We start from the raw sequence: 16,981 nt of genomic DNA on the forward strand, positions 1-16,981 counted from the left end.
ACATTAATTTTTCTAAGATAAATAAATAGACAATGCAGCATGTGAATTCCCACTTGCCCAGTTATCGCTCCAGATCCAGTATATTTCAGTGGGATCCATGTAAAGACATCTTCAGGAACCCTGTCCACACACAACTCCTGCATGTTAATATTCAGGCACAATACGTATGCCTGCATATACATTTGAAAAACAAAACTCATTCTCACGCTTTGATGTATGTGAAAGAGTGTTGCTAGAACAAATTCAAACATCTGCGTGTACACAGGTGTTTGAATCCTGCAGGCACAATTAGGCATGTATGACACATCAAAATTGTCACCCTGCCATGTTCTTTTTGCATGGATTTATGTATCTGAAAACTTCCTCTGTGTGTCACTTGCTGGCTGTACACTGGCTGTCCTGTTGTAAAGCAGTAGATGGTTCATGCCAAACTCCGTAGCTGGTGCAGTCCACACACTAACACATTCTTAGGTGTTTATCTTCTTAGGGAAGATAAACAGTTTAAAAGGGAACAGTTTTATTCTGAAAATAGATTAGAAGAAGGAGGGTCAGAGTTTATCTGAACCTGATTTGATAGGACACATGGAAATGTACTCTCCCAGCCTATTTCTTCGTTTGAGTCAGAGCAAATGTACTATATTACCTTTCCATGAGGGAGGGGATAGATTGGAAGAAGCCCTGGGAGTCTAACCTGAATGGACTAACACAACTGCAGCTGCAACCAGAGTTAAGCAAGTGGCTTCTGTTGGCAGCACGACCCTCTGGCGGATACTTACAGCAATGTCACTGACTCAGGTTCTGTGTGTCGGGCCAAATAAGTCAATATGAAAAGGAAAACTTTAATAAGCTCTGAAGGGAAGTTGCCACTAACTACATTAGCCACAAGCCTCTGTTTCCCCTACTCTGTGCCTCTCAAACTGAAGGTGAGCAATGCTGAAAGGGGTGGGGGAAAAGAGTTTACAATTAGAACAAGCGGTACCTCCGACCCTCTAATTTCACTTGTAATCACTTTTCCATTGGAAACACAGTTAGCTGGCAAGCAGCAGGAGCCATCAGCTATTCAAAGGCAGGTGACAGGACATCTGAAGAGTATATTCTTCTTTTTTTGGAAGAAAGCCTGAATCCTGAACCAGGATGTGCTTCCTCTGTTTGAAAGGTTCATCAACCAGATGTAGAGCAAGTAATTCAACCCCAGCCTCTCTCATAGGGTTTCAAGGAAGAGGAAGAGCCTTTCCAGCACTGACATTCCTGGCTAGCACAGGTCAGTGGCATTCACTAGCAGCACCTACAAAGAATGTAATTCCTTCATTTATGCAAAAGAACGTTTTAAGCCAATCCCTTCTTCCACACCTATGCAAACCACAAATCCTTATTCTCAAGTGATTTCCCTTGGCAACAAAATATTAGTAACCGTTAAACTTTTAAAATAAAAAAAATACGTAAAAGTTCATCACAGATTACAGGCACCCCTTCTGCTTCTCAACATGTTGAAGAGGGGAAAAAACCCCAGGTTTTTTATGGCCCTTACTGGAGGAATATATTTAGAAGGTCCAATGTCACTGTCAGTAAACAGAAGATTTGCATTGCTTATTCCCATGTGCATTCTTCAATCTCAGAAAATCTGCTTTATAAAGAACTTGGGAAACACCCCGGTGGAGGAGAACTGACTACATTGTGGGATAGCTATTTCGGAGTTTTGGCTGCAAGCAGGCCACAACTGCATGAACACAACTATGATCTGTAACAATCAGATAAAATAGTTTTGATGAATGTTTGGGGTTCTGTTTTGTTTTTTTTTCTTGACCACAGAAAAGCATGCTTGAAGTTTGGACTCTGCTCTGGGAACTGAGTAATATGTCATCTATATCATATGGTACACTTTTTAACAAAGATGAACATGCCTCTTTAGGGCCCTTTAAGCCCTTTTTCTTTGCCACAGAGCTGCAATAAGTAGCCCAGATATTTGAAATACATATGTCTTTCTAAATGAGGGAGAAAAAAACCAAGATGTATTAGTTCTCTTTCAAATTTCTCCACAGGAGTCCAAGCAGTTGGAGGTAGTTGGGTGCACGTTCAGCTCTAACAGAGAAGAAACTCACCCAAAGCTGCCACTCCTTGACTGTTATGGCAATCTGTGTGAGGGTCTCTGATCATTCCTATAATGCCCTAGAGCAGGCTGTATTATTTTGGCCTACAGCTGAGAAGTCTCCAGCAGACTTCACAGCCCTTTTAGCTCTTCCTCTTTCTGTACAAGAGAAAGCTCTGCTTGTGGTGCAGGGGGATTTCTGGGTTGAACGGAGAAACTGTTGATGTTGCAAATGTCACTTGAAAAAGAATGAAAAAAATTTTTTAATCAAAGCAGAAGCTGAGCAATTTGGCCACTTCCCCCGAGCACTGTATCGTCCTGCACCCCTGCTGCAAAGTGACACATCCGCTTTGGCACCGTCCCTTGGAGGAAGTAGGGAGGCAGAGGGTGAAAAAGCATACAGCTGCACATCCCCACCTAAAGCAGCAGGGAAGAAGGGTGTGCTCATTTTCAGTTTTTAAGACACTAGACAAGTCCCACTCAAGGCTTGGGAAGCACAAGAATGAGCACCCAACAGGGAGAACTGAGTGTCAGGACTGACAAGGCTGAACCCTGAGCTCAGGAGGGGACTGAGCTGCCTACCAGCAGAATTAAAGGGGACAGCAGCAGCAGCAAAGAGCTGGTGGCACGGAGGGCTGGTCCGAGCAAGGCACTTCTGTAACTGCCTTTGGTTTTGACTGCTGATATGAGCAGAACAAAATCAGCCCTTCCAGCACAAGCTAAGGTTGGGGTACTTCTCTGTTGAATCTGTGTACAAAGTCAGGGCAGAATCAAAATTCAGAGCATATCTGTATGTTTGCATAGTGGCTAGCCAACATTTTCTGGCTTGACTACAGGAATCTAAGAATAAATATGTTCATTTGCTTATAAATAAATACCTATGACTCAAATCCCATAATTTAAAAAACGGGAGTGCAGCTTCCTCTTTCTGAGCACCACAATGAGCAAAATCTGGCTGCACAGGCAGGCAAGGAAATGGTTAAATGCAACAGCCTTTCAGGTTTTGCAAACATGCTCCTAAATAACTTCCCCCACCCAGAACTATTATTTAGGCGGATCAGTCCTTTCTTAAGCTTCAAAAGAGCCTATTAATATAGCATAACAATAGAGAAGTTGAGCTAAAAGAAAGCTTCCTGTATGTGGTTTAAACTAAGCACAAGCCATCTGCACAACCCTTAACACTACCTAAGCCTTTAGGGAATAGGGCTCAGGTGCCAAGGAAAATGGAAACACTGTACAGCCCCTGTTCAGTCAGGAAGCTTCAAAGCACAACATCGCTTTGCCTACAAATTCTTTAGGTTGGACTGGGTGCCTTTGATTGAACTTCAGTGTCACTGAACTTTGGAAACAAGAAATAAAACAATGGCAATAAAATTAGGACCCCCTCTTGAATGCACAGGGCAGCAGAAATGCACAGCCAGTACTGACAGAACTACTTCAGTGCTGTTTGCTGCTTGTGTGAGTTCTGAAGTTGCTGCCTATTCAACTGCTGGTCAAAGCCACACAGCAGGGCAAGAATATATATGATATTGGCAGAACTCAGGTTAAACATATCGAAACTGATGTATTGCAAGCTTGTCTAGTGTCTTAAAAACCCCCAGAAACACACAGTCACAAAATATGGGCCCAGACCCGGGACTGTGATCTAGTTATTTTGCAAGCTCCTGAGACACAAAGCAGCCCTTTGAGCTGACTGGAGCACAACTCCATTTTGCAGCAGTTCTGAGGTTTCAAAGTTTGGTTTCAATTCCACACTGGAATGAAAACTAACACTTTTTGAATGTTTTTGCATAAACAGAATTCTGTTCAAATGTTGCAATTTGGCAAGAGATGCGAGTGCTGAATCCTCACTAGTGAGGGAACTAGTCTGGGGTATGGGAGCTCCAAGTTCAAGTCCTGCTCTGTATGATTCAGGGAAGAGCTTTTTATCTCTGATTATTCTGAATCATGAAAAATGTGAGTTTGAACCTTACGCGCGTACTGATTTCTGGGCAAGACACTAGGCAATAAAATATGTAAAAGTCTGCCCATCTCTTTAGCGCTACTTTCTGGATGAAAACTAATTCCATAAAATGCTTCATTTTCAGTCAAATGAAGTTACAGTCTGAGCAGCTGTTTGGGGTAATTTAGTTTATCTCTACTGAAGAATCCTCAAGTGACAATGAAATTCTGTAGTTCAGTGTCTCACATACCTTCCTGATTTTGGTTTTTTAGAATTAAAATGGCTTAGAAATCTTCAGCAAAACATTTTTAGATGGGAAATGTTGATTTTCAAAACAGAAACTCTGCTTCTGACATTCCTATACTTTTCCCTGAACCCCTATCTTGAGGACGAAAGTGGTCTGAAAGTTGATCCAAATTTTGTGTTTAAAAACTTCTGCTAATTTTACAGGCATTGCTTTTTGGGCTTTGTGGATGGGGAGCTATTTTATGGGGGTGGTGGGTGGTGTGTCCTTAGGAAAATGGTTGATCCTGACACAAAATACTTGGAAATAATCAAACTCAAATGCTGCACCTCAAACTAACCTGCATTTTATCTTGACAGTTTCTTGGAAACATTTTAATTTTCCATCCTTGCTAGAGATGAATTTTTTTTCAACTTAATAGTTTTGTGGGGCAGGAAATCAGTTCCACCCCTCCCTCAGCTCTATGCTGAACCATCTGATGGCAGAAGACAGAGATTACTAGATTTTAAAACCAGAGTGGACTCTATCTTGCTATCCAGTGGAAAATAAACCCTGACATTTCTTGTAGACTTCCCTGAAAGTTAAATTCCTGCAGCCAGTTCCTGAATTTGACAAGAGTTTTTTTTGGACTACGTAAACCCAGTCTGTCAAGGCCATTGTGTTTGAGCTGTACGTCTTCATCGTTTAGTCTAAAGAGGATATTGCCAGGGTATCCAAAACATAGTATCTGCTGAAGCAGCCTCCTGGAGAGGCACTAGCTCTGGTAGTTGGCAGGTCTGCCTGGCCTGCTATAGGGGCTCAAATAGTAGAAGTGACAAGATAAAGCCTTCTCTAGAGCCTGTTTCTAAAGCTGACTTTCTAAAGCACTGCCATCTGCATGGCTCAGAATTTGGGCCCTAGGGATGCTTGCTCAAAGGTGTGGGAACTCATTCACTTGACCTTTTGGTTATTTGCCAGCCTGAATGTTGCTCTGCAGTCAACATATGGCTGGCAAACCAGACCCAGCCCTCAGAGCACTTAATGCAGGCCATTGCCCAGTGCCACCACTTACCTCTTTTCCTGAGAGGTAGTAAGGCAAAGGTATGAGCAGTTTTGGAGAGCTGTGGCACACTCACTGCTGCTGTCCCCGGGGACCAGCAGCTTTGCCCTCAGCACATGACTACCCACGACCGGGTGATCAGGACTCAAGACATCTCTGCTATGCCCAGGGAAAATCCCCAGTTACATGACCCAGTTATATGTATTACATGTTGGAAGAGTCATGCATATGCATCCATCACCTGATGGGAATGGCTGCATCTTAGTCATGGGGGCAGGAGGCAGGCAACTTGATTGCCTCTGGGTAGCTTACTTCAGTGAAAAGGCTGGGCAGCAATGATGTAATGGATATTTTGTCTATTGTAAGCAGAATTTCATTTTTCAACTGATTGCCAAGTATGCTATTCAGCACCCAGGAGGTTTAAGAAACTCTTAAGCTCTAAGACAGAACAAATAGTTTGTTGCTGTTTTATTCCCTCACTGCTGGCTAGAAAGTGTAATTCCTTGGTTTGCTGGCACAGCACCCATTTGTTTAAAATCTCCCACCCCTGGATGCATTCCCTTCTTATCTCTCCCATTCTAACAGGTCACTTCACTGTGTGTACATGGCATCTCTCACACATTTTGACTTTTGTAGCTGAGCTTTCCTACTCAGCGATATGAAAGCCGACATATTCTAACTTTACATGATGTGACTGTGTTTCTGTGATACATGCCTCAGTTATACAACTCAGTGTCTGCTGCTGTTTGCTGGTGGTTTTCTGGAACAAATCAATCTCTCCAGTTTCAATATGTTCCAACAGATGCCACACATTAACCACTATTTTTATTCTCAGCCTGAGTTTCACCCCTCCAACCTTTCCCAAAATATTATGTTGCCAGTGTTAGTTACAGTTTGTTTCTGTCTGTAATTATTAAAGTCTCTTCCATGACAACCTGATAAAAGGTTGGCCACATTCCCACACTTATTAAGCTCTCAAGTGATGCAAATTGTAACAAATATGCCAACCAGACTGGAAGAGTGCTGCCTAGTTTGTTTTTACACAAATCTGTAACTGAGCTCTGCATGGTTATTTTCCTAGGAAGCAAACAATATAAATAATACAGAGCAAAACAAAATTTTGGCTTCTTTTGCCTCTTTCCATTCTATTTCCTTTCTATCCCACTAAGTGAATCAGACGTTCAGTATTAGACAGCCTCTCCTTTGGTTACATACAGCTGCAGGCATTGGGTGGGACTCTGTGGCTGCAAATACCTAAGAGGAAACATAGAGAACAATGCCAATACACAAGCGGTGAGAGGCTCTGTGCAACATTATGTAATGCTACTGACCTCTTTCATGGGGCAGCTGGAAGACAGTTACCTTCTGAACATGTTAGTTGGATAACAGAAAAACAGATTAATGAAAGCCTTTGTTAAAATCCACTTGGAAGCAGTCCAGCTGTAATCATCTGCCTTCTGCTGTTCCTTGAGCACTGGACAACTCATCACATGAGTATTTATGGCCTGGCGGCTGTTTGTGCACAGATCTTAAGTCTGCTCTTAAGTCTGAGATCCTCCTATGTAGTCAAGTAAAATCACTAACGTTTTGACTCTAGTAAGGAGAGGAAGAGGAGAGAAAGAAAGGAAAAGACAGGGGCAACATGTTAGAGACAAGTGAGAGATACCAAGTTAAGGAAACTCTAAAACATTATCCATATCTCCTGCAATCTGGGCACAGGACAAGGCATCACACAGGCATGCTTGCGGTGGTTCAGGCAGCAGAACAATACCAGGTCTCCCAGGTAACAACCGTACACAGTGAGCAATCACAGCACTTGACACACTGCAAATCCACAGGCTGTAATTCATTCGGGCAAATGACTCAGCCACAATTGATTAATCAAATACTTACGTCTCTTACGCTCTCATTTAGCAAACTCAGTAAAACCATGATCAATGTGAAGATTGTTAGCAGCACAACACCCTCCCCCCCTCTGACACACTTCCCCAATCAGCTTCATTATTCTCATAAACTCTTGTTGACCTGTCAGTCATCTCTATCACTGAAGTTTTGATACTTCAAGGCAACTGTTTGGATGATTCAGATAATCATTAAAACTTGTCAGTCATCTCTATCACTGAAGTTTTGATACTTCAAGGCAACTGTTTGGATGATTCAGATAATCATTAAAACTTGTATACATTGTTGCTGCTAAAGGTTTCTCCCATATTACGACTGGGTGCGGTGGGAATGCCCAAAATGATGACCTCATCTTGCAGTACCTGAGAAATAAACACAGTCTACCTGAACGATCCCACAGACACCTCAGTCGGAAGCTGCATGGAGATCTGCATAGCAGGGCAAGACAGGTGAGGATGAAAAATGATCACCATGTAAGTTACCAGAATGAAGCAACTCTAAACCAATCAGAGCTGTGCTAGAAGTCTGCAAATCCTATTTCCAAATTTTGAGATCTCTGCATTTTTTTTTGGATTTGAACTTGATGCCCAGGATAACAACTGCATATATAACGACAACAGTACTTAAAGGATTTGTTTTCCTGTCTGCAGACTCCAGTGCTGGGGTCACCCGTTTGCACGCCGCTGAATGAATGTGTCTGAATGAGCCTGCACAACAGGAAGAAGTTTCACTGCATAGCAGGTAGGTCATGCACTGAGTAACATGCAGGTATCCCATTTCCGCAGCTACAATGAGTGCCTGGTCATCTCTGCGCTCAGAGAACGGGTCAGACGTGAGGCTGGAAAGAGCACAGTCCTACTTGGTCCCTTTGGGTAAACAAGCCTTGACCTCAGCCAAATAGCTTAAGATTGTTAATAAAGAAGAACTTTGTTAGGCATTCGTCATGCTCGCGCTGGCTGATGAATAGAGGCTGGAAGATGGTGAGGCTAAGGGAAGGCTGAGGAACAAAGCTGCCCAAACTCCAAGGGAGGCCTGGAACTGTGCAAACAGCTACAGACAGACCTGGTTCATCACAACAGGTCAAAACATAAGATGGCAAAGCAAGATGCAGAAGATCCACTAGACACAACTAGACATTAGGGAGGAAAAAACCCTGGTACTCTAGTCCTGCATTCATCTTTTCCGTGACAGCAGGACCAGGCCTCTGTCTGCCACCTAGCCAACTTCTAGCCAGCCAGAGCCTTTTTCCCCCTGATTTTCGCTAATCTTTTCCAGTGGTTTTGCTCCCTGGCTTTGCCTTCTGGTAACACTGACATTAGACATTTGAATAAATAATAATTAAAACAGACTGGCATTGAGTTTTGCTGTGAGAAGCATTTTTCCACCACAGGGGTGTAAGCTGCTTGCCAGTCACCCACAATTTTGTTTGGCAAAAAAGAAGGATTAAAAAATAAACACAGAGTAGTCAGATTTGCAATGGCTACCTGTCTCCTGTACACTATTTCTCCAAGAACTACAGAACATTGTTTGGAGTGATTCTGCACACAGTGTTTTCTAGCAGCTGCCCGTGGCCTGAAATGCCAGGGATCTGAATCAGGGTCAGAAGCCCCCTGACACAGCAGAACTACAGGCACGTTTAGGCACATGTCTGACTGTGTCTTGCTTATTTTGCAGATTGGCAATTTAAGAGTCCATACAAGAAACAGGCATTTGATTTGGATGTAACTACTTATTTCCAAAGCCACCCTTGGGTGAGTCACACCACCTCCCACTACCCAAAATCTTTAGAAGTTTGTGTGTAAAAATGGAGTCAGGAGGTTTACCCTTCACAGTCAAGACTGATACAAGCCAACAGTGCTATAAACCAATTCTTCTATAAGCAATAACAGCTCAGCTGTGAATCACTGGAATGTAGTGACTAACCTCTGGTGGAAATTAGAACTTGTTGCCTTACCCACAATATTCTTTCTTACCTCAGAAACACCAGGGACAAACTAAATCTGACCTGTCTTAAGTGTGCACCCAGGAGGAAGAAGAGCTAGAACACTGATCGTTTATAGCAATAGCTTGAAAGGAAAGGCTGTAATTACCAGGTGAAAAATTACAATCTTTTTTATCATCTCTGTTTCTGCTAATAAATGAGTACAATCACTTTTTGATCAGGCTTTTTTAGACTAGCTTTTGTCCACTCTCTAAAACCATAGGATGTGCAAAAACACTGCAAAAATTCTTGCTCTGGTGTACAAGAAATGTAGAGAGAAAAAAAGGCAAGAACAATGTACAGAATAGATCTGGATGACAGTCATTCCAAAGGCAAAAATTATTACAGGCTATTATCTAGTTGTCTGGAGGAGCCGTGGACCAGCTGGCTGTGATGTTCTGCTCAAAGTTAAACACAGACAGGAAACCGCATGTCTGATACTGTAAAAATCGTTTGTCTTCCTGCCATGGCTAACCAGGCAAGCAACCCAAAGGGGCTGTTTTCATTTAAAAGAAACACTAATCCACAACAATAAAAAAGGAATGACAAAGCCTCAATTCTCCCCCCTCCCAACTGGAGTTAATGCTTGTGTTTGTGAATGAAGTGGAAATGTTACAAACTGAAGTTTTACATTACTTTAATTTTTATCTGTAGTTATTCACTTACTACATGTGAATGCAGGGCACAGTTTTCATGAGTCACCTAGAGTGCTTACAGCACATGACCTAGAAGCAAAAGCTCCACTTCGAAGAGTGAAAGGAATTAGGGTAAAAACACTGGGTTTTAATTTATACTACAGCTCCTTTTAGGCTGCTCTGGAAGTGTGAGGGGGGCTGCAGAGTTGATGGGAATGAAGGCACTTGGTGTTGAACTTATAGAACCGTTTTCACAAACATACACACAGAAGACACACATTTGTCAGAGCGACTGTATTCAGCTACATAGCTCCAGGAGAAACAGCTATAACGTAACTAATTTATAACAAATTAGCCAAAATCCACAAGGGTGTGGTTCGCTTTGTATAAAAACTCTAGACAGCCAACACAGAGTAAGATCTTTTCACTGGGAACACGTTCTCTTCAATAAAATCAAGGCAATCTGTTAGAATTAGGTCTTCTGTCTACCACCTGTGCTCACATCAATACCAGTATTTACTCCAACTCCTTTAAAGCCCACCCAAATAAGAGTTGGTCATACAACCATGGATCAGTAGTCAGGTTGTCTGGTTTCAAATCAAGCTTGGGGAGGGAATGAGGAAGAGGGGAGTAGGTGGCACCAGATATGGATAGCCTGGCCAAGGGAGGCAAAGACTTTCTAGCTTGCTCTGGGATAATCTAGTGTGGTTTTGCAACCTAAACTAGTTAGCCTTCTTGGAGGGCTGGGAAGCAAGAGCTAGAAGCCACTCACATAGTTGTCCGCCTCAGTGCAGTCACGCACCATGTTTCCCAGGAGCGGAAACAGTGTCCCAACCCTTTGTTATCTCAGATAATGAGGATTTGATCATATCCTTTTCTGAGAAACTTACAGGTGATAAGGACAGGTTCTGTGTGCCGTATTCATTTAGAAGTGCGTGCACACAAAGTTCTCCACAGGAGGCCTCACACTTGCCTGCGAGAGACCTGACGTAGTCTCAGTAAAAGAATCATTGTGGGATCCAGCAGGTAGGAGAAAATAAAGTGAGGTGTGTGCATACACACATGCACATCTGTGCGTGCAGCACGAGGTCCAACAGCACTGTACACACCTGCACTGCCTTTACTGTATTTGCAGTGGTCTATATAGGCATTCATGCAGTGGAATGGGGACAGGTTATGCACTTGTGATTTGGTCTATACTCAGATTTCACTGGTTTAACTGAACTCACATACACGTCCTTGTGCTGTAGTAAGCATGAGGTACCATATCCACTAGTGAAGAAACCTTCTAGCTACTTCACGCCCGCCACAGAACAAGTGAAGATAGTTACAACAGAGAAGCTGACTTTACATTCACACCCTATCAAGTTACTCAGTAGTATCTGTATATACAGATGTCACACTATGGCATATACCCTTTTAGAAGAGGCAAGACCTTAAATATGGCATTTGCCTCTTGTTTATGTTTTATAATGTAATTAGCGTGTTGCATTTTGGTGTGTCAACAAAACAACTCTAAACATCTTGCTTTCATCTTTCTTTTCATCAAATTTTAAGTGCAATGTCTTGAGCTGAGTATCAGACTTACTTCAAAAGGAGGACAGCCTGGCAGGAAGAAATATCCTCCGAACACAGAAAAGAATGGTTGAGATTTTGCAATACTCGGAAGAGATCAAAATAGCCCCTGTCACTAGAAGTTTTCCTCTAGAAAATGCGATTCCAAAGTTCATTGGTATGACACAGTTAATATTACTTGCAAGGTACAGCCTGGGAATGCAGAGTAAATTATTAAACCTACCTGATGGAAAAATGAGCATATCATTGCATTCTTCACCTGTACAGGAACACATGAACATCTGTCCCCCATCTTCCTTCTTTTCCCTCATCAAACACTGCTCTGAGCTGGAGTCATCCAACATGTGACCATACAGTATTTTCTGGGGATCATGACATATTGTTTCTAATGTCACATTTTCATCATTCTGTCTCCTAAAAATCCAAAGGAGAAAATTGAAATCAAAGAAGGAATATTTTACAAAGGGAGCAGACAGGACTGCGCCTGCCCGAAATTTGCCTGTTTTGAGAACTCAAATGGGATTTAAAGAGTAGCATATGTTCTCTGACTTTCCTGAATGGGGTAAATTTGACTGTGTCTGGGCTCCTCACACTGGGGCATTTGTACAATGGCACAGCTATTCCTGTATCATATTACCACTAAGCTCCAATGAGTGCCTTTGAAAATCTCACCCAGAATTATTCAAGTTAATGCTCAAATGAACTGCTGTGAACTTCAGAACATAGTTTTGGTTTTTGTGGTCACTGTGCAGACAGTAAAAATCTGTGGGAAATTATGATAAAAACTGAATTATTTCCTCAAAATCTGCGGAATTTCTAGTGAATTGACCTTTTTGTTTTGCTTTTGAAGCCTATAATCAGCACAATTTCTGCACTGAAGGAGTTACCCTTATAACTAAACAAAATAAAAAATAAAACCAATACTAACCATAGAACTGGTGCAAGCTACAGTCTCCTCGCTGTCAGGGAAATATTTACACCTGATAATCTGGACCATATTCCTGTGTTTTGTCCTGGTCCACAGATTTCATTTAATTGACACAAGACTCGGAGGCAAAGAGTACTTTAAATACAGTTCTCAACTCATTTGCCTTTTGGATAAATTGGCATGAAAAATCCAGAGTGTATCTTAAATTGCACTATAGCCACTTTGTATGGCAATAATAGACACTGGCCACTTACTAAAGGAGCACAGGACAAATATGGAACAGCACACTGAACTGATCCTGCATTTCAAGTGTCTACTTCCAATTATGCTGAACATCTCTTCAAGTCAATGGACACAACTAATCCCTCAATAAATGAACTAATTATATCTTTCTGTAAGGGGTTCTAATTATGTTCCTAAATCAGCAGCAATGTTGCAAATATTCAGTTCTGTTACTTGTGTCCACTTACGAACTCATTAAGAGTGTTTCTGGTTTTCTTTGGTAGGATTGGCTTACCATTTATGGAAGGGCAAAACCCCAGTTTTTAGACTGGAATGCAAGTTTAGAGTCAACAAATTCTAAAAAAGTGTTACAACTCATTTTCTTATACTCTTGATTTCTTTGAACCTAGACATACACTATATAAAAAGCACCACACCTACATCAGAGTCACTAAATACACAGAAGATTTTTTTTACCATTAAGAGAAAGTATTTCTACCTATACATGGTAAATAAGCCTCCTGTGATAGATCTACATAATCTAGTTCACATTGAAACCTGAGAGAGAATTGTCTTTCTTCAGCAAATGCCACCACAATCCTCTCTCAGTCTCAAATCTGTTTCTACTCTGAGAGCTGTGGGTGGATGCAGCTTAATGGTTTGAGCAAAAACATGCCTCTTTTCCAATAACAGCATAAGCTGGAAAAGAACTGCTTTAGACGAAAAAAATCCCCAGAACATTTCATATCAGACTTGTTAACCCAAAGCAACGCTCAGTATGCTGAGCACAGATACGAGTTGGAAGCGAGAGAGCAAAGCCTGGTGAGGTAGCAGGGACATTCTGAATATCAGAGCAATCGAGGAAAGTACTAAGTAATGATGAATGAAGGTGTGCTCCCCTCCCCATCTGTATGAAGAAATAACTTACCATATAGCGACACAGACTTCACTATTCTTCTCGCAGATAGCAGTGATGTTGCAGTTGCTCTTGCAGTGATGTTGGTTTGAGCAGGTTGTTACTTTAATGTCACAAAATTTGCATAGGTTTGGCATTTGCAATCCATTTTCCTTATTTCTGTCTACAGGTGACATAATTTCAGCTTAAGGAAAAAAAAGAGAAGGAAACTCAATAACGGTAGATTATCAGATTGCGTTATTGCTCATTATGAAGATAAGGTTTTCAGCAGCAGCAAGCATTCCCTCCCACCTTAAATTAGAAAATCTTTGATCTTTCACAGCTACCAATTTTCTTTACAACAGGGCAAGTGCCACAGTGTCAAGATGAGGTTAATCAAAGTGAATTTGAAAAGTGACATCAACTTCTATTGACTTCAGAGGGAGCAAAAGTTGCTTTGTAATTTGCAGAATCAAACTTATTTGGAGTCCAGTTTGCACTGAAATAACTACTCTGCAGTTACCCATTTGCATTATTCACAGGCAGCATATCTGTCCCCCATGTACAATATATTGCATCACAGTCTGCATGCCAAAGTAACTGTGGATACCATAGTGGGAATGCATGTTAGCTGTGTGACATCATTATGACATGGACCATGATGAATTTTGCAAGTTTGTCTCTACTAACCTGAGGCATAACCTAGGTGTCGTCCCTAATCTGATTATTGTTCACACAGAAAAACACAGAGCTGGAACTGACTTTCAACTTAAGGTAGATGGTCTGCCAGAGGTTGTGGGTGAAACTCAAGCTGAAAATGCAATAGGGCATCTGTGCAGCTCATGTAATCTGCCACTGGAGTCTTCCTGGGCTAACTCAATGGGACTTGAACTCAAACTAACTTGCAATGACAGTCTGTCTTGTAGAAGTGTACTTTGACCCAACAGCTACTTTTCTGCACCCAGGCACTGAAGAATTACTTGCTTACTGGTTCTGAGTCTTAGTACTCACCATCTGCTTCAGTGTGGTAGCAGTAAGGGAAGAGATATTTTTTGTCCCAGTGTATGAATTTCAGGAAACATATTTTTAGTTCAAAAACTATTTTGAAAAGCCAGCGTGACTACAAGGAACAGAAAATGCCAACATAAACATTTTTCTAAAGCTAAAATGAATATGCAACTATCTGAAGTGGAGCAGACTATCTACAACAGTTTCGGTTTGACTCACTTTGTAATATATTTGGAAAAGTAGGTTGTACCACTTTAAGGAGATACTGGGCTTCATATAGCACAGCTCTTCTCTTGTAGCCACCTGCGTGTTAAAACTATGTTCATATTGCTCTCTGTGGCCAAATGTTGCTAGTCAACCGATAATAGGCAACCAGGGATTCGTAATTTCCCCCTCTCTCCTCCATTAGCTGAGAAATCAATTTTTTCCTTCTAGAACTTCACTATTTACTACCATTAGAATATTTTATTACAGGAATTAAATATACATGCTTTTTCCAGAAGGAAATAAAAAGGCCTCTTGCTAACATTTTCAATGGATTTCTGAGCCATTGTGAGGGACTGAGAGAAAAGTCTTCCCTCTTCATCCAAATCACACATCTTTCTCATCACTAGCATGCTCTGGTACTGACCTAAGGTCTCTGATCTTACTGCCATTGTAATCAGTGGCAAAACTCCCAATGATTTTAACAGTATAGCAGCAGCTCCTACACAGAGGGGAGGGTTATGATGAGCTCACTGGGAGCACTTACTCGGGTGGAGAACGCTGGCAGTATGTTACAGGCTGGCTGAATTTTAAGCCCCAGGTAAACATTTCTTGTTCTTAATTATTTGTGTTGCAACAACTCCCAGAAGCCATGCAGAAGAACAAAGCCTCATTGAAGCAGGTGTGGTAGGAACTCAAAAGGTCTTGAATCTAGCGTTCTATAAAATATGTGTTAATATAATCATCATTATGGCAAAACGCTCCTCTCTTCTGGATGGAACCTCTTATTTACCACATGTTGAAGAGAAACTAATAGCTATATTGGTTTATCTAGGTTCCAGTAATGATCAAAGCAATCTGATAATGAAGGACTGTCCCTCTACCCAGTAAGAGACAATCTATAGTCCTAAAAGCCTGGATGAACAATACAGACATATATCAAGGGAGAGATGAAGTGACTCACCCAAGTTCACACAGGAAACCTGCGGCAGGGTGCCAAGCAGCTCACAACTGAGCACAGGGGAAAGACATCTGCTGCTCAAACTGCAAAGACTTTAGCTGCATCTACACTGCTTTCAGCTCTGAGCTCACATGGCTCCACGTTTCACTGGGCAGCTGTGTCGCGATGGATGATCGCTCTGCCACAGACACAACTCAGTCCTCTCTAGTGCCCGCAGCACTGGAGCCAAAAGCCATATGAAGGTGGGTCCTTAGGTAAACTGGTTCAAGCACATTATGTTTGTTGAGAGTCAGGGCTCATTCCTGTGCCGTCCCCCGCCATGCCAAGTTCTGTCAAGACTCACCCACTGGAACAAACGGGTGAAAATAAGTTTGGACTTCTTTCAAGGGAGGATCTCCAAATCAAGCAACTTGATTTAAAAAAAAAAAAAAAAAAAAGCTATCTGGAAAGCAGCAATCCACTGCAAGGTCACAAACCTTAAGTTTCTACGTTAGTGTGGTAGGCCTTAATTCAGTTGCTAGCAAAAGGCTGTGTAGTTAGGGCCAGCTAATTTCTGAACAGGTTAAATTAATGGCAAAAGCTAACGGGGTTTTAGGACTTCCAGAAGTGACTACACTTGAATTTTCTCCCCAAAATTCTTGTAATAGAGGCTGACAGTGCAGTGCCTCTCTATTCATGCCTCTGGCAGTTCAAGGTACTGGACAAACTACCCAGGTGGACAAACTTTCTTCCATGCTTCAGCATCTGATTTAAAGTGAGACTGCAGTTTACTTTCCCTAATACTGCCACATTGCTCTAGCAGGTGTTCATGTGTTATTCATTAATACAGCTCAGTCTTGCCCCCTGTGATAACCCATCTAGTTCCAAACTAAAGCCAAGTTTGACTTTCCCCTATCAGGCTGATGCTGAAATCAACCTCTGCAAAGGGCCTGAGATGAAATCTGGAGTCGGATGTGAACCTCAACATCACTCTCTTCTGATCACAGCCTGCTACTACATTCTGAGGACTTAGAAATCCAGGAAAGATTGGTCTCCTTCCAAGTCACATGAACTCAGACCTATCCCTAATCAACAAAATCCTGCCTTGAGAATGACAAATTGGTAGGATTCTTCCCTAGGGAAGCGTATTCACTCATTCCCTGAGGGGCCCATAAGCAATGAGTTGTTCACAACCAGCAAGATTGCTCCTCTTCTTGTAGTCACTTGAATGTCCATCTCTAAAAATGCTTGATTATCATGAAGTGCGCACTTCATATCCCATGAGCCAACTCCTCAAGTTTTTCTCCCGTTCAGACAACCAAAGTCATTTCCACACTGTGGACAGAAGCAACCTTTCATTTTTCATGAAAAAAAAAAAGT

General features: G+C 41.8%; 1 protein-coding gene across 2 annotated transcripts in view; it reads right to left on the bottom strand.

Annotated features, from left to right (window-relative positions):
* Window positions 1-16,981, bottom strand: part of TGFBR2 (transforming growth factor beta receptor 2) — a 61,191-nt gene that overhangs the window by 17,573 nt on the left and 26,637 nt on the right. For both annotated transcript variants that reach the window (XM_050891037.1, XM_050891038.1), the window contains 2 exons: window positions 13,483-13,654; window positions 11,628-11,818 (listed from right to left, as the gene is read on the bottom strand). In XM_050891037.1, the coding sequence (XP_050746994.1) occupies window positions 11,628-11,818; window positions 13,483-13,654 (363 nt within the window). The remainder of the gene's footprint in view (window positions 1-11,627; window positions 11,819-13,482; window positions 13,655-16,981) is intronic.

The sequence above is a fragment of the Gymnogyps californianus genome, chromosome 2 (assembly GCF_018139145.2).
Source record: "Gymnogyps californianus isolate 813 chromosome 2, ASM1813914v2, whole genome shotgun sequence".
Taxonomy (NCBI): domain Eukaryota; kingdom Metazoa; phylum Chordata; class Aves; order Accipitriformes; family Cathartidae; genus Gymnogyps; species Gymnogyps californianus.